General features: G+C 40.9%; 1 protein-coding gene across 1 annotated transcript in view; it reads left to right on the top strand.

Annotated features, from left to right (window-relative positions):
- LOC138977791 (uncharacterized) overlaps window positions 1–15090 on the top strand; it is a 38427-nt gene extending 23337 nt beyond the window's left edge. Inside the window, exons 3-14 of the mRNA XM_070350397.1 lie at window positions 1746–1887; window positions 2350–2518; window positions 3645–3830; window positions 4399–4568; window positions 6030–6159; window positions 6686–6875; window positions 8816–9023; window positions 10173–10310; window positions 10888–10986; window positions 12224–12315; window positions 14085–14217; window positions 14852–15090. Coding sequence (XP_070206498.1) covers window positions 1746–1887; window positions 2350–2518; window positions 3645–3830; window positions 4399–4568; window positions 6030–6159; window positions 6686–6875; window positions 8816–9023; window positions 10173–10310; window positions 10888–10986; window positions 12224–12315; window positions 14085–14217; window positions 14852–15090 — 1896 coding nt within the window. The remainder of the gene's footprint in view (window positions 1–1745; window positions 1888–2349; window positions 2519–3644; window positions 3831–4398; window positions 4569–6029; window positions 6160–6685; window positions 6876–8815; window positions 9024–10172; window positions 10311–10887; window positions 10987–12223; window positions 12316–14084; window positions 14218–14851) is intronic.
- Window positions 15091–21332: the final 6242 nt, after the last annotated feature.

Below are 21332 nucleotides of genomic sequence, written 5' to 3'. Positions count from 1 at the left end.
CAAAGCAAAGAAACGTCACTCTGAAAGTGTGGCGTGACGTGTTAGTTATAAAGAGTCATCGAGGGTAATTAGCGAGCGCAATTATTTTTTTTCTTTTATGACGTTTGTCTCGGTGACTTTGGCATCATAAGCAGTGAAAAAACAGGTCCCTGCCAGACTTGCTTGACATGACCTCATTTACATGATATACACACGTGTGATTTGAACGATTATTATCTCACGGGTGTCTCTCTCACGTATGTAGGATAAATATGGATATCGTATGTTTGGATTACAAACAAGCTCAGAAAGTTAAAAATAATACAGAAAAGTGCGCTGCCCTATTAAGCGATGTACGCTACTGCACTATACTGGCTTGCCACTTCAAGCGATCAGATATGTTTTCCGTGGGAATCATAGGTTAGGGTCCGGTTAGCCGTATCTCGTTTGACCGTGTGATTGATGTAGCCGCCGCCCGGCTAACCGTGACAGTAACCGAAGCGTTGTAGCGGTTGGCCGTATTGGACAGTCTCGTTTGACCGTATTCTTTTACCTGATCGTGTGTGTGTGTGTGTGTGTGTGTGTGTGTGCGTGCGTGCGTGCGTGCGTGCGTGCGTGCGTGCGTGCGTGCGTGCGTGCGTGTGTGTGTGTGTGCGATCAGCCACTGGCAACAACAACAAAACAGAAAAGAAAAAAAAACCCAGTAGCATGCTCTTTCAATTCACGTGTTTTTTTTGTTAAATACGGTTGTGAGCGTATACAGCAATGGTATGTGGTTTTTTTTTTATCTCTCTGTCTCTCACGTGAGACATATGGAGCATATGTTTGCGATTTGTACTCACAATGTAAAGATCGCGGACAGTTTGCTGTGAGTCAATTCATTTTCAAACGAACAGTCATGGAGACGATAGAAACAAAAAGAGGCGGAATCGCTCTTTTGCTGAGTGGACATCAGTTCTGGAAGGACTATGCCAGAAAAAGATAAAATATACTGGAGGTGCACGGATAGGGCGTTACTGACCGAGACATAACACTAATGAAGAAGGTAGGTGCAATTGGTCGGACATCTTTGTTTGTGCGAGTGTGTGTGTTTGTGTGTGTGTGTGTGTGTGTGTGTGTGTGTGTGTGTGTGTGTGTGTGTGTGTGTGTGTGTGCGTGTGTGTGGGGGGATCGGGTGTGTATGTGTGTGTATGTGTATGTGTGTGTGTGTGTGTGTGTGTGTGTGTGTGTGTGTGAGTGTAAAAATGAAAAACAACCAAACATGAGCAAATACGGTCAAACGAGATTGCGAGTCCGTTCCAATGAATGCATACGGTCAAACGAGACACGGTCAAACGAGATCGGCCAAACGAGATACGGCCAACCGAGATACGGCTAATCAGCGCTTTCAGTCTTGGCCGGTAACGGGGTATCTGCGAAGCATGGTCTTCCTAAAATGCAGTGCGTTCAGTATCAATATGTGAGTTTGACAGATTGAGTAAAGGTATTAATAGGCGAATTCCAAAAATAGCTCTGTCAGGTTTGTATGGGTTTTGACAGAGTGAATGCCCCTGCTTTTTACTCGGAAAAACAGTGGAAGGTTCAATCACTAGCGAGGGTCAGGGTGTGTCGGAAACACGTGGACAAGATCACGTGTGAAGTTATATGTCAGCGGAAAAGCAAGGGTATTCACTCTTTCACAACTCATACAAACCGGACGGATTTTTTTTTCTCCACAAATCGCCTTATTTCCCTTCAATTTACTTGTTTGTTTTAATTTTGTACAGACCCAGTACGCTGTCAAGTTCAGTGTGGAGATTGGAATGTTTCTGGATAGGATCCAGAGAGAGCGGGACATGTCTGTTCTATACCTCAGTATTCTGGGGCCTGAGACCAAGACCTTTCTCATGAACGAGTACCTCCTCACAGGTTTCTTCACTGGATTCATTTCATATTTTATTATCCTAGTGCTGGGAAGTTCAGAACTCGCACGCAAACATACACACACACACGCACGCACGCACGCACGCACGCATGCACACGCACACACACATATACACACGCATGCACGCATACGCATGCATACACATGTACACACACACACACACACACACACACACACACACACACACACACACACACACACACCGGGTGGGACGTTAAAACGTTGCTGCAACGGTAAAGATTTAAACTGACGTCAAAATGAATCATTCAGGTTCGTTTAAAAACTGAGAAGAAATACAGAAATCAATGCCTACGCAAACCACAATTTTTCTTATGACGTTATTTTATGTCACTTTAAAAATAATGATTTTAAAAAAGCAAAATTCCACAGCAAAACAGCGTTTGCACAATAGCGGTCTCAAAAAGCATATCTCATTTAACTTTTAGACCAAGCCTTAGAACAGCTGTCGGATTGGCCGGTGAAGAATGACGGCCAGCCCATGTTCCAATCCAAGAAAGATTTTCGCGAGTTCTTGCAAGAGCATCGCAACCAGCTCGACCCCACCAACTACGACATCTACGTGGAGATGGATTTCTACAGCTTCCTCATCGAGAGGTGGGTTGCATTTTGTGATCCCGTTAGAAGCGAGAGTTTTACATTGTTTTGTAGTTAAGTTAGTAAACTATAAAATTAAGTGTTACAATCATCTTGCTACAGCTTCTTAGTCGAGCGTTGGGTGGCATTCTGTGACCACTATTTCAGACGTTACAAGCGAGAATTAATTGTTCTGTAGTCAAGTTAGTAAACTATAAAATTAAGTGCTCAATCATCTTGCTACAGCTTCCTCATCGAGAGGTGATTTACATTTTATGACCGCTATCAGGCGAGTTCAAATCAAATAAATCAAATCGAAATTAACTGTATCAAGTTATCTCAAGCATGAAAGAATACAGTTGTTTTGTAGTAAAGTTAATAAAGTATAAATTAAGCGTTGCAATGATCTATCTTGCTACAGTTTCAAGGACAACATTGTAAGAAAAGACCTTACATTTTCATCCTTGTCAAGCAAAATTCAGTTCAGTTCAACGAGAGGTGAGATGCAATTTGTGACAGGCGTTAGAGTTAATTGTTGTGTAGTCAAGTAAGTAAAATATACAGTTAAGCGTCCACATTTAATCATCTTGCTACAGCTTCCCTGTCGTGAGGTGAGCTGCTATAACCGATCACTAATAGGCGTAAACAGCGAATTATGAACAGAACGTCTGTCTTAGTAAACTCGCCTCGCCACATTTTCAGCTGATCGATTTGGTGTTTTGTAGTTGTCGTTTGTTCTGTGTTTGTTGCTTTTGTGTGTGTGTGTGTGTGTGTGTGTGTGTGTGTGTGTGTGTGTGTGTGTGTGTGTGTGTGTGTGTGTGTGTGTGTGTGTGTGTGTGTGCGCGTGCGTGCGTGCGTGTGCGTGTGTGCGTGTGTGTGTGTGATATTAGTTACGTCGTTAGTGTTCTTTATTTAATGATGAAATGGCTCATTAAAAACCATATTTTTCCAGGAGGGGGAGGACACGAATAATGAAATCCACACCACGTGTGTGTGTGTGGGTGCGTGTGTGCGTGCGTCCGTGCGTGCGTTTGTATGTGTGTGCGTGTAAGTCTGTCTGGATCTGCTAGTCTCATTTGATACACAACAACGAGACTGAGGTTCCTTTAGAAGCAGGTCATTAATTTTGTCTTTTGACCTTAAACAGGTTCATCGAGTGGATGTACGGCGCAATTCGGGAATCCAACATGGCGTCCATCTGGAAGATTCTGGTGGCCTATCAGAAGATCGTCACCGTCATGGAGCATATCGGCATAGAGCGCGCCCTCGGCACCGTCTTCTTCGTGGAAGGGGGCTTCCCTACACAGAGCGTTTACGAGAGATACAACAACAGGCAATATAAAATGTTTTTATTATTTGTATTAGAGATTGGAACGCACTTACGTACGCGCGCGCGCGCACACACGCACACACACACACACCACACACACACACACACACATAGACGCACACACGCACGCGCACACACACACACACACACACACACACACACACACACACACACACACACACACACACATACACACATTCACAACCCTAGTCTCGATGCCCAGTCTATGTTAAAACATTTAGTCAAAACTTGACTAAATCGAACATTTTTTTTTTCAAAAGATGACTCTGCCTGGAAATAATATGCTGAAAGATCACGAAAAAAAACAATTACACAGACATTTTTGCCCTTTCAGCAATCGATGTACCGGTACCACCTTGTGACGTTCATTTGAATAACTGCATGTTCAATGGAAATTTAGAAGAGAAAGGTTTGTAGAACGTTTCATTACCAGGGAGGGGGGGGGCGAAATAATCGCAAACACTTTTTGTAACGTTTAAAAACAAAACGGTATGGCAACTTGCTTGCATCTGGTTGGTAGTACAATTATTCCATGTTCTTTTTACTGCAGGGTGAACATTTTCAAAGCCAACTATCGTTCCGCTGTGCTGTACTCCAAGATGGTCGATCCCATTTTTCAACAAGGGGTGACAGCAACGGGCACCAATCTGACAGCTGTCATCGAGGACTTTCGGTTTGAGACGCAACACGCCATGGTGACCGAACCTTCCATTACAAAAGGTGGGCAGTGAAGTGAGCGTGTTGAAGGCATAATGAGGATAATGCCAAGATAAGGATACAATTTCATATAGTCCTAACTGGTAATGAGGTTACCCTCATGAAAATTGGGGCTGCTTTCTCACTGGGGAAAGCGAGCTGCCATACAGTACGGCGTTACCCATTTTTATATTTAGTCAAGTTTTGACTAAATATTTTAACATCGAGGGGGAATCGAAACGAGGGTCGTGGTGTATGTGCGTGTGTCTGTGTGTCTGTGTGTCTGTGTGTGTGTGTGTGTGTGTGTGTAGAGCGATTCAGACTAAACTACTGGACCGATCTTTATGAAATTTGACATGAGAGTTCCTGGGTATGAAATCCCCGAACGTTTTTTTAATTTTTTTGATAAATGTCTTTGATGACGTCATATCCGGCTTTTCGTGAAAGTTGAGGCGGCACTGTCACGCCCTCATTTTTCAACTAAATTGGTTGAAATTTTGGTCAAGTAATCTTCGACGAAGCCCGGACTTCGGTATTGCATTTCAGCTTGGTGGCTTAAAAATTAATTAATGACTTTGGTCATTAAAAATCTGAAAATTGTAAAAAAAAATAAAAATTTATAAAACGATCCAAATTTACGTTTATCTTATTCTCCATCATTTGCTGATTCCAAAAACATATAAATATGTTATATTCGGATTAAAAACAAGCTCTGAAAATTAAATATATAAAAATTATTATCAAATTTTTTTTTTCGAAATCAATTTAAAAACATTTTCATCTTATTCCTTGTTGGTTCCTGATTCCAAAAACATATAGATATGATATGTTTGGATTAAAAACACGCCCAGAAAGTTAAAACGAAGAGAGGTACAGAAAAGCGTGCTATCCTTCTCAGCGCAACGAATACCCCGCTCTTCTTGTCAATTCCACGGGCACTGCCTTTGCCACGGGCGGTGGAGTGACGATGCTACGAGTATACGGTCTTGCTGCGTTGCGTTGCGTTCAGTTTCATTCTGTGAGTTCGACAGCTACTTGACTAAATATTGTATTTTCGCCTTACGCGACTTGTTGTTTCTCTTTTCCTGCATGCGTGTATTCATGTTTTCAAGCCCTGATATAGCTTTATTCTGACACGCAAAGCGATCAAATTCTGTCAACATCTGTGTGGCCGTTTGTATTCAGGTCAGTGGTGGTTCGACAACCTGACGCTATACCTTGACACGTTGATGATGACCCCACTATTATGTGACTGTCTTTACATTTTGTTTCTGTCTTAACATTAATGACTGTCTGTATCAAGGTCAGGGGTGGTTTGGCAACAAAACGATGTACATGAACACGCTGCTGCTGACTATTTAGTTGCACTTACTTTACTTTACGTTATGAACCCATTGCTGGGAAATATTGGTCGCTTGCATTCTTTACATTGTGTGACTGTCTTTACATTGTGTGACTGTCTTTACATTGTGTGACTGCCTCTAGGTCAGTGGTGGTTCGACAACATGACGCTGTACCTCGACACGCTGCTGATGATTCAACGAGAGCTGGCCGACCTCATCAATGGACAACTGGAGGAGATCATTCAAGCAGAAGAAAAAAACCTCACCATCAGGTACGACACTTGAGATGGTTCTTATTCAATGACTCAATCCTTGTCTCTAATATGCTATTCCTTTCTTTTTGCACAGTTCTTGCTTCTGGTGATCGTGATTCTGATGTGCCCCTTGGTAATCTACTTTATCTACTAAAATGCAATGACAAGCGACACTTGAGATTGTTCTTATTTAATCACTAAATCCTTATCTCCAATGTGCTATTCCTTTCTCTGTGCACAGTGCTTGCTTTCTGGTAATCATGATTCCGATGTGCCCATTGGTGCATGATTTACTCCGCGGAGACACCGCCAACAAGATCTGATTATGTTCTTAAGCTTATCAGAACACTCGTAAATTATCCTAACCCCTTTCTTTTTGCACAGTGCTTGCTTTCTGGTGATCGTGATTCTGATGTACCTTTTTGGTAATAAGGCTACTATCAGTATCTACTGAAAACCACTGACAAGCGACACTTGAGATTGTTTTATACCTCACTCAAGCCTTGAATATCAATAATTATGCTACTCTTTTCTTTGTCCCCAGTGCTTGCTTTCTGGTGATCGTGATTCTGATGTGCCCCTTGGTGATCTACTCTGTGGAGGCACTGACCAGCGACATCCAGAAGTACGCCATCGCCCTGGTGGACAAGACCAAGGACCTGGGCAAGGAGAAGAAGAAGATGGACGAACTCTTGTACCAGATGGTGCCTCGGCAGGTGGCTCAGGCTATGAAGGTAGCTAAATCTGAGGTAAAGACTGCAAAAATAAACGCTCAGCTTGCCTTCCGTGCGTGTGGACGTTGCACAGGTTGTTGCTTGAAGTATATTAATGAGGATACTTATATATCCTAAAACCGTTCTAACGTATGGTGTGTGCATGACCCAGTGATCGGGTTAATGAGTTTCAACACCAATATTTCTTAATCAACGAATCCTAGTCCTCGCGCGTTCTTGCGCCAACCACTGAATCCAAGTCTAAGAACACAGTACAGTCGACCCCGCCCTAGCGACCCCCTCTCGATAACGACCCCCTAGTCACCACCCACAGGATCATTGAAGAGGGGTTGTGTTTTCAATATGATGCTGTGCCAAAACCTGCCTCTCTAGAATAATTGGACACTTGAGACAAAAATAAAACTTCACATAGTTCTTCCTTGTTGCAGTTTGAAAAAAAGTATGTTATTCTGTATATGTTTCAGATTTTAGAAAGACTAAGGCCAAAAAAATAATAGGTGTGGTTAGGGTAACATAGCCCCCAAAAATAGGGTAGGAAGGTAGGCAAACACTTTTTGTTTTTTTACTCTTTTTTCTAATGTGTATAAATTAAACCTACTTGACAGGGAAATACGTGTGCGACTCGGGCGCTTTCGCTTTCATAGCGTTTTCTGCACTCGTTTTCTTGTGTGTTTTATGTTTTTTTGACAAATGTAATAAAAAGTTATAGGGTCGGCCCCTAAAAATAGGGTAGGGTTACCGTAACCACACCTTTTTTTTTTTAGGCCTAACTGTAAGCATCGTTTGTGAGAAATGAACAAACAAAGACGGGGAACTGGTTGGTGTTCCATTGAGAAAATGACGATCGTTACCGTTTGACATTAAAAATGTAGCTAACTTGCTTTAACAAAGAAACCGGATTAAAACACAGGTTGAAGATTATATTATAGTTTGGTAAAGAACGTTCAAAGAAGGCAGCTTGTAGCTCCCATTTCCGTCAATGTTTACAAGAGTCCCCCGTTGAGTAGCGGGCGAACTTTCCTTTTAATAGAAAATTTGAAAATGGTGTGTAACGATCGTAATACATCGATTTCCAAGCCGTTTGCGCGAGAACAATTTATAATTTTGTATGTGTGTTGTTGTTTTCTTTCTCAGCAATAAGCCTTTGACACTAGGGCTGAGGTGCACAGACCTTCTTCTGCGTTCGTGGGCCGAAACTCCCACGTACACTCGTGTTTTTTGCACGAGTTGAATTTTACGTGTATGACCGTTTTTTACCCCGCCATTTAGGCAGCCATACGCCGTTTTCGGAGGAAGCATGCTGGGTATTTTCGTGTTTCTATAACCCACCGAACTCTGACATGGATTACAGGATCTTTTTCGTGCGCACTTGGTCTTGTGCTTGCGTGTAGACACGGGGGTGTTCGGACACCGAGGAGAGTCTGCACACAAAGTTGACTCTGAGAAATAAATCTCTCGCCGAACGTGGGGACAAACTCACGCTGACAGCGGCCAACTGGATACAAATCCAGCGCGCTACCGACTGAGCTACATCCCCGCCCGGTGCACAAACCGAAAGTGAGTTCAACCCAAACGCGAGAGAACAAACCGCGGGGTATGATTCGTTGAAATCACAACAAATCTCAATTTCAACCAATCCAACACCGCGGCTGACACCAACCCGGTTGGTAACTCTCTCGTGCACCTCGGCCCTGTCCTCCTAAAATGTTGGCAGAGGCTTGACAGGCTGAGACTCACCAGCGTGATCCATCTCCGGCACACCCCTCCAGCTCATCATCTATCTCCAGTGGAGGTTGGCATTGATGGAATCTGTGTCATGTTTCTTTTGCCGCCCTCGCTGTCTTTTGCTACATATTCCATCAATCATGCTCCCAGCTAAACTCTACAGTTTCAGAGCTGCAAAGATGTCTTCAACATAATTATATTCCAACCTACTGCAGATGAACGAAAGCGTCGACGCCGAGTACTTCAAGTCGGTGACCATCATGTTTTCGGACATCTACGGCTTCACCAAACTGTCCATGACTCTGCCTCCCATGGAGATCGTGTCCATCCTGAACAACCTGTACACGGCTATCGACGAGAAGCTTGACCACCACGAGGTGTACAAGGTGGAGACCATCAACGACTCCTACATGGTAGCTTCAGGTATAGGTGTGTGAACATTTCGGAAACATGTTGCATGCGTAATGATAAAATGAGGGGTTCGGGGTGCATGCATGTATAATAAAGGTAAAGCGGTTTGGAGGGGGAGGGGCAGACAAATAAAGATAACATGATAGCCTAGAGTTACTACTTCAGCAGGTCGACAGGATCTTGAAGTTTAACTAAAGCGGTTTGGGGGAGAAGGGGCAGAAAAATAAAGATAACATGATAGAGTTACTACTTCAGCATGTCAAGATCTTGAAGTTTAACTAAAGCGGTTTGGGGGAGAAGGGGCAGAAAAATAAAGATAACATGATAGAGTTACTACTTCAGCATGTCAAGATCTTGAAGTTTAACTAAAGCGGTTTGGGGGAGAAGGGGCAGAAAAATAAAGATAACATGATAGAGTTACTACTTCAGCATGTCAAGATCTTGAAGTTTAACTAAAGCGGTTTGGGGGAGAAGGGGCAGAAAAATAAAGATAACATGATAGAGTTACTACTTCAGCATGTCAAGATCTTGAAGTTTAACTAAAGCGGTTTGGAGGGGGAGGGGCAGACAAATAAAGATAACATGATAGAGTTACTACTTCAGCATGTCAAGATCTTGAAGTTTAACTAAAGCGGTTTGGGGGAGAAGGGGCAGAAAAATAAAGATAACATGATAGAGTTACTACTTCAGCATGTCAAGATCTTGAAGTTTAACTAAAGCGGTTTGGAGGGGGAGGGGCAGACAAATAAAGATAACATGATAGAGTTACTATTTCAGCATGTCAGGATCTTGAAGTTTGACATCTGTACAACCCATACTTCTCACATGCCGACAGTTTTTAGAATGTAGTTTGAAAGTGTAATTTTTATCCCCGAACGCTGTCACGTTTATACGGTATATTATACGTATGTCCGGGGGGGGGGGGGGAGGGTGGAGGAGGAGGGGGGGTTCGTTAACGTCTTTCCAAATTCTGATAATTAAAAACAAACAATCGCTTGCTGCAAGCTCAAAGTAAATGCAAAACAGTGAATCTTATTTTTAGCGGTTTCTTTGTCACTGGTCATATAAGTAAAAACCGGCAGATTCACACTGTCCTTGGCATTGTCCACACAATTTATCGAAATCGTGTCACTGTTTTGTACGGTCTCCTTCGTGAACCAGGTCTGCCAACACGCATAGGAAACCGCCATTCAGCCGAGGTGGCCAACCTGGCGTTGGAGATGAGGGACATGATGGCTGAACCTCGCTTCTCCGGCATCCAATGTCACAAGATACAGCTACGGATCGGCATGAATACCGGTGGGTAATGCAGACAAGGTTGAGGATGGTGTTGGTGGGGATGGTGGCGATGTTGACGACGACGACGACCATGATGATGATGATGATGATGCAATAGGTGCACTAAGATGATGATGATGATGGTGTTGATGTTGATGTTGATGATGATGTTGATGATGATGATGTTGATGATGGTGTTGATGATGGTGTTGATGATGGTGTTGATGATGATGATGATGATGGTGTTGATGTTGATGTTGATGATGATGATGATGATGATGATGATGATGATGATGATGATGATGATGATGATGATGTTGATGATGTTGATGATGTTGATGATGTTGATGATGGTGTTGATGATGAAGATGATGATGAGAAAACAGGTGCACTAGCTATGATTATAATGATGCATTTGCTGCTGCACTTGCTGCTGCATTTGCAGATGACGATGATGATGATGAGGAGGAGGAGGAGGAGGAGGAGGAGGAGGAGGAGTAGGAGGAGGAAAGATTACACTAGGCTAGGGTGGGATAGGTAAAGGGGGAGTGGGACGGTCCTTCTGTTTTCTACTTGTTTCTTGCGCTTTTTGTTTCAGGGCCGTGTGTGGGAGGGATTGTTGGCACGGTGATGCCCCGCTACTGCTTGTTCGGTGACACCGTCAACACTGCTTCGCGAATGAAGAGCTACAGTATTCGTGAGTCTCTTAATTACCTTAGAGCTGGAGCTAGGAGAAACCAGTTTGTCACTATCGGCGTGGGTTCGGCAAGGGATTGTTTTTCCAACTTTGTACAGACTCTCCTCGGTGTCCGAACACACTTGTGTGCACGCATGCGCACGATAAAGATCCCAAGTTTACAGGAAAAGTCTCAGGGCTTGAAAACACAAACACACGCATGCAGGAAAAAGAAAACAAAATGGGAAGCGTCGTACTATATGGCAGCTTGCTTTCCCCAGTGTTAACACAGCCCGATTTTCCATGAGAGTAATTAACCTTACTGGATTGTAAGATACCTTATTCTTATCCTTAGATCTGGTACTGGTCACACTGGTGGTGTCTGTTATAGCCTACGGCCCTTCTCTTGTCAGAAACGAAACAAAATTGTATCGGTCACGAATAGTCAAAAATAGTTTGAAGGTACACGACAATATTACACTAAAAACGCCATTTGCAACGCTGAAAATTCAAAACAAAATGAAATTGCTACACTTGAAGGGTAGGCAGGTCTGCAGTGTGAACATGATTGTGTATAAGGACAACACAGTACAGAGCGAGCAAATTTCAAAGAATTTATTTTGGCGTGGTTTATCTTACCCCTGAGCCATCGTGAACCCGTGTGATCCAGTTTCCCTTTTTCACAATGCAGTCGTCAGTTAGTAATTTGAATGCGACTCGCTGTGAGCTTATCTGCAATAGCACGTTATTATGTACCTCTGACTATGCACGAAACAAACGGCTGTGGTTCACAAGAACTCTCGCGATGGCTTTTGACTGTTCAGAGGAACTGGCGATAGGCATAAACCGTCGTCTGCTACGAGAACCACGACCTTGCGTGACCCTGCTTCCGGGCCTTTCTTTTTTCAAACTTTCAAAACTTCGAATTGTACTGATCTTGTCTTGATGAAAAAAGAATTCTTTTATGATTTAAGAATGTTTGTGTAACAAGCTGTCAATTTATTATTTAGATTTTAAAAGTTAGGTCTAGCGCCAAAACGCACCACGGTACGCGGTCCGATTGTCTCTGAGACAATCCGCAAAATTAATTCTTTGAAAATTGCTCGCTCTTTACGTAGGGCACCTAGGATGTTCCCGTTTGGTGAGCGTTCAAATGGAAGGGTGTTTGTACTGTGTGTAAAAGCCTGACAGTATCTGTGATGGTTTACGGGAGGCGCACTGTGCCTTTAATGGGTGTTTGTTTTTGTGATGTTTACAGCCAACAAGGTGCATGTCAGTAACAGCTCTTACAACTCGCTGCGGAAACACGGGCTGTATATCATCACACAACGTGGCTTGATAGACGTCAAGGTCAGTTCACTGTCTGCCCGCTTTGTCTGTCTGGCTTTGTGTCTTCTTCTTCTGCGTTCGTGGGCTGAAACTCCCACGTACACTCGTGTTTGTTTTTTGCACGAGTGGAATTTTACGCGTATGACCGTTTTTTACCCCGCCATTTAGGCAGCCATACGCCGTTTTCGGAGGAAGCATGCTGGGTATTTTCGTGTTTCTATAACCCACCGAACTCTGACATGGATTACAGGATCTTTTTCGTGCGCACTTGGTCTTGTGCTTGCAATGCGTGTACACCGGGGGTGTTCGGACACCGAGGAGAGTCTGCACACAAAGTTGACTCTGAGAAATAAATCTCTCGCCGAACGTGGGGACGAACTCACGCTGACAGCGGCCAACTGGATACAAATCCAGCGCGCTACCGACTGAGCTACATCCCCGCCCCTTGGCTTTGTGTCTTATTAATTATCGTTAGATTTTAATATTCATTATTCATTATTATTTTAATATTAGTTATTATTGTATTATTTATTATTATTTCATTATTTATTATTATTTTATTATTCATATCATTTTACTATCTATTATTGTTGTAGTAATTTATTATTATTTATTTCTTCAGTTCACTGTCTGCCTGTTTTGTCTGACTTTGTGTAATATTGTTGAGTGCTAGTTTGAAAGGTTATAAGGGAGGGGGTGAGGGTGCTGGGGGGGGGGGGTGTGGTGGTAGGTGGGCTTGGGGAAGGGTGTGTGTGTGTGTGTTTTTGTGTGTGTGTGTGTGTGTGTAGGTGTGTGTGTGTGTGTGTGTATGTTTTGGGGGTTGCACTTTTTGCATGACTGTGTTTGTGTGGGGGGAGGGGATGCTCTGTGTGTGTGTGTGTATGTGTGTGTGTGTGTGTTGGGTGTTGCGTTTGTTTGCATGGTTGTGTGTTTGTGTGGGGGGAGGGGATGCAGGAGGAGGGGAGGAGGGTGTACGTGTGTTTTGTATGGGGGTCACTTTGTGTGAGTGTGTGTGTGTGTGTGTGGGGGGGGGGTATTGTCGCATGTGGGGGGCGGGGGGAGGGTGGTTTAACACAAATCTCCCACACCATCATTGTACATCATAAACAATTTACCAAAACATTCACCAGTCACTGACAAACATTGCATCATCGTTTAAAATAATGTGTCTCGGCCATTCCTTCTTTGCTATTTATGAAGCACGTGTTCATCTCGAAAATGTCGACGATTCATTGATACCACACACACAAAACAGTCAAAAGACGAAAATGTGGTTTACAGGTTGCGTCGTTGATTATGGTCGCTTGGTGCCCAGATTAATTTTTTTTTTGGGGGGGGGGGGGGGGCCGGGTAGCTCAGGTGGTAGAACACTGGACTTGTGATCGGCGAAAGGTCGCTGGTTCGAATCCGGGCAGGGGCGGACACGGGTCAACTGCTTTATGTGCAGACCCAGAGACGGTATCCATGTCCCACCCCCTCCCATGAGCTCGGTCATTCTGCCATAAGTGCAGATGGGTGATACCACCTAAACACGCAAACACTTGTGTATCTCATCTAAAGTCGGGTTTAAACCCGGGAACATGCCCATAATGGCTTTGCCGTGAGGGCGTAAAACTGAATTTCTCTCTCTCCCAAGATTATTTTTGATGGATGGGTTTATGTATCGATGGACGGATGAATGAATGAACTAACATATCGTACATTCTTTAAGTCATGGGGTCTTGTATTCTTTGACTTATTTGTCCGTTCACTCCGATTTAATGTATTATTTGGTCTGTCTGACGTCACAGGGCAAGGGATCCATGATGACGTATTGGCTGGAGACGAAAGCAGGACAGAAGTCATCGAGAGCCGGTGAACCCAAGGCTGCAAATCCCGGAATCAGTTTCCCCCCCGACCCGGAAGAGGATTGTGATATGCCAGGTAACTCATAACTAAGAGTTTCAGTGCAATTGGCGACCATATGGTATGCCAGGTAACTGCATATAACTAAGAGTTTCAGTGCATTTGGCGACCATATGATATATGCCACGGAACTGATAACTAAGAGTTTCAGTGCATTTGGCGACCATATATGCCAGGTAACTGGTAACTAAGAGTTTCAGTGCATTTGGCGACCATATGATATGCCAGGTAACTGATAACCAAGAGTTTTAGTGCATTTGGCGACCCATATGATATGCCAGGTAACTGATAAATAAGAGTTTCGGTGAATTTGGCGACCATATAATATCCCAGGTAACTGGTAACTAAGAGTTTCAGTGCATTTGGCGACCATATGATATATGCCACGGAACTGATAACTAAGAGTTTTAGTGCATTTGGCGACCATATGATATGCCAGGTAACTGATAACTAAGAGTTTCAGTGCATTTGGCGACCATGTTTATAAGTAAAACGTTGGTTTAACTCTAGCTAAAACTCTAAGAATTCCCCTGCCTTAGTCTTGGTCGAGTCGTGCAGAAGATTTACCCGGTAAAAACAAACTGTCGCGGTCTTAGTCATTGCATCATATCTGCTGAATAAGTTTGTTTTCTTTCTTTCTTTTTTTCCTCAGGGGAAGTAGACAACGTCTCCAGCACAGCACTGATGGGGAAATTCTGCATGTTCGGAATGGCCAACACCAAGTCGGAATCTCTCGACTCGCAACTCGGGTTTCGTGCCGACCCCATTGCAATTTCCGCCATGGCAAAGCAGGTTTTGGGGAAAATGGAAGGGTCCGCAACTTCTAAACGCTTTCCCCCCACCGGACAAGAAGGGGATGCACCTGTAGTCAAAGAAGGCTTCAAGAGATAGAGTGATGAAGGAGAGAGAGAAGACCTGGGGTGCTATGCACGAGAAAGTGCCTGATTGGGTGGGAGACGGCGCTGGGTCTATTTTTTCTCAATTTGAGATTTCAAGACATGGAGTGATGAAGGGATGGAGAAGACCTGGGGTGCTATGCATGAAAAAGTGCCCAGTTGGGTATTTTGTTATGAACACAACTCTGGAGATGGAAACGACTTTCCGTGTATGTATGTGAACACCTTTAGCTAAAAGCAATGTGTACTTAGCTTGTTTGTTGTTAATGGACTAACTGGTTTGCTTGCAGTTCCAGATGCGTGATGCTTAAGTTTAATTCACTTTTTACTTTTCTTGTAGTTCCAGCAACTTTGTTTTTATGTGTGTACTTGATCATCTTGTTTGGGTTAAACTAATGTGTGATTCGCTTGGTTATTGTTGATGTGCTAGTATGCTTGCAGGTCATTTTTTTTCTCGGTTTAAAGTTTGTTGCTCTTTGTGGGTGTGTTTTAGCTGGTGTTTTTTCCTTGCAGTTTGATTAATTGTCATTGCGTACTTGATCCCCTTTTCTTGAAACTGATGTGTACTTTGCTCGGTAGTTTTGACTTTACTTGGATGCGTGCTGTTTAGTTTTGCTGGGTTAGAATTTGATGAAACAATTTTTGCTTTTTTATGTAGTTTGCTTAATTTTGTTGAACTTTATTATGTTTTACTTTTTGTTGAAACTAATGTGTACTTCGCTCGACGGAGTGTGGAGTGCTTGTAGTTCAATTTTGCTAGGTTAACATGTAATTAACTGTTTCGTAGTGTAGTTGTTTGTAGTTGTATCAACTTTGTTGAAACTAACGTCACTTGGCTGGTTTTTCTTTTAAAGTAATGTAACAGCTTGCTTGCGCCTCGGTTTTGGTAGCTGTTGGGTGTTTCAAGGCTAATGTATAATTGTATCAAAGAAGATTAAAAAAAAATAAGGCCGGTTTAGATAAGGGGTCAGAAGAGTTAAGTCGATGTTTGTCTGTTTATTCGCGCTGGGGATACTTCTTGTAGAATTCTTTTGGTTTTTTCAGTCATTGTTTTGTTTGGTTTTTGTTTTTTTCTCATTACATTTAGTCAAGTTTTGACTAAATGTTTTAACATCGAGGGGGAATCGAAACGAGGGTCGTGGTGTATGTGTGTGCGTGTGTGCGTGCGTGTGTGCGTGCGTGCGTGCGTGCGTGCGTGCGTGTAGAGCGATTCAGACCAAACTACTGGACCGATCTTTATGAAATTTGACATGAGAGTTCCTGGGTATGATATCCCCGAACGTTTTTTTCCTTTTTTTGATAAATGTCTGATGACGTCATATCCGGCTTTTCGTGAAAGTTGAGGCGGCACTGTCACGCTCTCATTTTTCAACCAAATTGGTTGAAATTTTGATCAAGTAGTCTTCGACGAAGCCCGGACTTCGGTATTGCATTTCAGCTTGGTGGCTTAAAAATTAATTAATGACTTTGGTCATTAAAAATCTGAAAATTGTAAAAAAAAATATTTTTTTCTAAAACGATCCAAATTTACGTTCATCTTATTCTCCATCATTTGCTGATTCTAAAAACATATAAATATGTTATATTTGGATTAAAAACAAGCTCTGAAAATTAAATATATAAAAATTATTATCAAATTTTTTTCTCGAAATCAATTTAAAAACACTTTCATCTTATTCCTTGTCTGTTCCTAATTCCAAAAACATATGGATATGATATGTTTGGATTAAAAACACGCTCAGAAAGTTAAAACGAAGAGAGGTACAGAAAAGCGTGCTATCCTTCTCAGCGCAACTACTACCCCGCTCTTCTTGTCAATTTCACTGCCTTCGCCATGAGCGGTGGACTGACGATGCTACGGTCTTGCTAAAACATTGCATTGCGTTCAGTTTCATTCTGTGAGTTCGACAGCTACTTGACTAAATGTTGTATTTTCGCCTTACGCGACTTGTTTTTTGGTTACTATGAACTCAGTGATCGAATATTGCTATATAATCATTTCTTCTTTTTCAGCAAGACTAGTGTTGTGTCAACGTTTGTCATTAGGAAGTCAAATGAAATGTCTATATTTTCGTATGTTTAAATTTCGTAAATAAAGTTTTATTTTGGTTTTGATGTTGTTGTATTTGGGGTACTTTTGTTAATGGAACTGACATCAGCTTGTTAAAAAAGTGGGATAGGTTCAAAAACAGGTTTTAAAACGAGTTGTATATATTTTTTTAAATAACTTTGAAGCCACACGATCCTTAGCTTTGTCTTTTTTTCTTTTTCTTTTTTTTTCTTTTCTTTTTTTTAGGAAAGATGGGAAAGCGATGGTCATTTGTAAGATGTAATTTATTGATTTATTTGCTTATTTATGTATTTATTTATTTATTTATTTATTTATCTATTTATTTATTTATTTATTTATGTATCTATTTATTTATCTATTTATGTATCTATTTATTTATTTATTTATTTACTTATTTACTTATTCAATGCGTGTTTTTGTCTTTGCATCTGCCCAGTTGTTTGCTAACTGTGTAAGCCTACTTCACTTGAAGAAGGGGTTAAGTGTTTAGGAGTAGCGCAAAGAGCACAATTGTAAAGTTTTGATGTTGCGCTATATAAATGCTCATTTATTATTATTATACTATTATTATTATTCTTATTGCAAAAATGTCTCCATCTTTTGCTCGACCACTTACAGTGCATATATATAGTTGTACGTGAACCCCATATTATCATAGGCTGCATTGGCATAAGTGTTGATCTTGTGTTTTCACCAACTGCCGTACTTTTAACTTCTCATGCAATGTACAGTATGCAGATTGTGTTTGTTTGTTTGTTTGCTTAACGCCCAGCCGACCACGAAGGGCCATATCAGGGCGGCAGTATGCAGATGGATTGTTGGTGTTGTTTGTGTTCCTATGAATGAATTGCACGTGACATTCCAGAGTGCCTTTTTCAGGTCATCCGTCCACTAATTAGGTCAATCGTGACTTAAGAAGTTTGTGATGTTTAGTAGGTGGTTCATTTTTTGTTTACTTAGTTTTGTGACACCGTGGTTTCAAGGTTGATTGTTTTGCGAGTTTGGAAGTTGTACGTACATTATTTTTTCGTATTTTTTTTTCTTATTGTCTTCTTTTTCATTACGCCTCCTTTTGTTCTCGCCTTTTTCCCTTCTTCACTCTACGAGTTGCATTAGGTACACACAAAAAATAGTCTGTTTACGGTATCCCGACCGACCCTATTTTTTCGCGCGACCCTAGACTTTTTGGGGGCATTTGGAAGAAAAAAATAATAAAAAAATAAAAAAAATTAAAAAAATTAAAAAGTCTTTGTTTTTTGGCAAATTAACTTAAAAATATGTTTTTTTGGGGGGAAAACAATAATTTAAAAAAGAATCCCGACCCTAATTTTTTTTCTTATGTTACCGTAAACAGACTTTTTTTTTTTTGGGGGGGGGGGGGGCCTTACTGTATTTTTTTCCTTTCGACACAATTCTTTCCTGTTAGGTATTGTTATTGTTTTTTTGGGTTTTTTTTTTTTTTTTTTTTTTTTCTCTTTTTTTTTTTTTTTTTTTTTTTTTTGCCTCAGTTGCATGCAGTCCGCTTCAAGCTGAAAAATAAATGAAAAGAATGAAACCCTAATTTTTTTATAATTTTTTTTCTCTTTTTTTTTCTCTTTTTTTTCTTTTTTTTTTCTCTTTCTTTTCTCTTCTTTCTTTCTTTCTCTCTACAGCTGAGCGTCCTTCTTCATTGGCGTTTTATATATTTATCAATTGTATGTGGTTTTCTACAATGGACAAAATCTTGCATCTTTAATGTTGGTTATTGTCTTACATATGTCTGTGTTTGGGTTGACTTAGGTGTTGTTTGTGGCGGTGTCATGATGGAGTTAACATAGTAACAATCACAATAAGTAAGAGGAAAAGCAAATTGTAAGCGTGCTAAAGTTTTCTTAGTAACAGTTCTCTTTTCATACAAGTGGTGTTTAGTGTAACAATGTAAGTTCCGCCTTTACCCCGGTACCCTTCTCCTTTTAGCGAAACGAAAGAAAGAGGGGGCGGTGAGGGAAGCCAGAAAAGAAGTATATATGATACACTATTCTACGTTTCGTATTTGTTTCTCTTTGTCAAACATTATTATAATATCAGTGGGAGTTCCGTATCTATATTTGCTTATGCACATCTTTCCTATCAAAATCAAGTGATTTATATATTTGCATTTTATTGAGTCAGCACCATTAATATAACCACACAAAATATGTTCTACTCCAAAGACTATTCTTATTTTATATTTCTCATAAATAATTTGTTCAACGTATCTCCATAGCACTTTTATTTTCTTACAATTAACAAAAAAATGTTCAACGTAATCTATTTCGGTTGTACAGAAGGGGCATCTCACACTATCTCGTATTCCAATTTTATACAGAAGAACATTTGTTGGATAAATCGTGTGTAATATTTTCCAGTGCAGCTCTCTTAATCTGGATTCTTGGGTTACATTTTTGGCCAGGTTCCAATGTGACTGGTCGACATTAATGCCAAACATATCACGCCAGAAGTTGATAGATCTCGGGGTAGTGTACTTTTCTTCAACAATATATTCACGGAATTGCCTGGCACTTTTAATATTCGTTTTATTGAAAAGAAGATTGTTTTGTCTATTCAATACAGGTTGGTTAGGATCATAATTGCTCTTCTTAATATATTCAGATACTGCTGATCGAACTACAATATATTCCAAGTAGAGGCCAGGTGAAGCGTAAACACTTGCTTGGACAGCGGGATAGGACTTGATACCGTGATTACCTAACATGTCTCCTACATACGTAATGCCTGACCGGGCCCAGTTCTCATAATACAGAACGTTATTTTGATAAATTATACTTGGATTGTTCCATAAGCAGTTGTCTTGCACGCAATCGTTCTGAAAAATTGTATTATGTTCTAACCATGTTCGAGCAACAGCTGTCCAAAATATCGATTTTATTCTTCCAATTCCCTTAAAACTTAGACGGTCGAATAGCTGTAGTAAAGCAGGCAAAGCCACAACCGAACCCTTCAAAATATTTGTTTGGGATCCATGTCCATTTGCATGAAAGGTTGCCAGATGAGAGTTTGCTTAACCATTGACATAAGAAGGAGTTTTGCATTGTTTTGACGTCTATCATATCAATACCACCCTTTTCAGTACTGCTATTTAAAACAACTCTTTTTACTTTTTCAAATGCTTTTTTATTACAGTCTTTTTTCCTCCACAGAAAACGATATAATATTGTGTTTATTTCCTGCAGCACTTTGTCAGGGATACAAATAGATTGCATTAAATAAACTAACTGCGAGAGCAGAAAAGTTTTGATAATGCAAATTTTTCCAGGAATGCCCAGGTTCCTTTTTTCCCAAGTGAAGATGCTTTGCTTAATTTTATCAATTTTACTTGACCAGTTTAGTTCAATTTCGGATGCGCTTTTCTCGCTGTTAAAGTTTACTCCTAATATTTTAATCTGCCGAACACATTTTACCTCAAAATTAAAATTAATATTTTTACTTGATCCAATTCCCATTGCTTCAGACTTTAGCTTATTCAAGCACAAGCCTGACACCTCCGAAAATACGTCTATAATCTGTATAACCATTGTAACGTCATCCGCGTCTCTCAAAAACAAAGTGATATCATCGGCGTATAATAGAATTTTTAAAATATTTCTACAAGTTACATTAAGGCCTTTTACTTCGTTGCTCTGCCTAAATCGTATAGCCAGAAATTCTAGACCAATAATAAATGCCATCGGTGAGAACGGACATCCTTGTCTAATGCCACATTTTACATCAAAGTTTTCCGACAGCCACCCATTGTACACAATACAACTTCTGGTTTCATTAAACAACACATTTACCCATTGTATAAAATCTTTTCCAAAGCCAAATTTACGAAATGCACAAATCATATATTTTTTGGATATACTGTCGAATGCCTTTTGAAAATCCAAGGCTAATAAAATCCCAGGTTTCCTATTAATTCTGCAATATTCAATCACATCGTCTATAGTTCTTATAGTGGATGAGACATGCCTTCCTTTCATATAACCGACCTGGTCCTCATTGACCACTTTATTTATTACTTTGCTCAGTCGATTTGCAAGAGACTTGGCTAAAATTTTGTAATCAGTGTTTGTCAGTGAGATGGGTCGCCAGTTTGTAAGTTTGTTTTTTGGCAGATCTTTTCCTTTATGCAATAAGGTTAATAC

The sequence above is a fragment of the Littorina saxatilis genome, linkage group LG10 (genome assembly GCF_037325665.1).
Source record: "Littorina saxatilis isolate snail1 linkage group LG10, US_GU_Lsax_2.0, whole genome shotgun sequence".
Taxonomy (NCBI): Eukaryota; Metazoa; Mollusca; class Gastropoda; order Littorinimorpha; family Littorinidae; genus Littorina; species Littorina saxatilis.
This window is presented reverse-complemented; position numbering and strand designations above follow the sequence as displayed.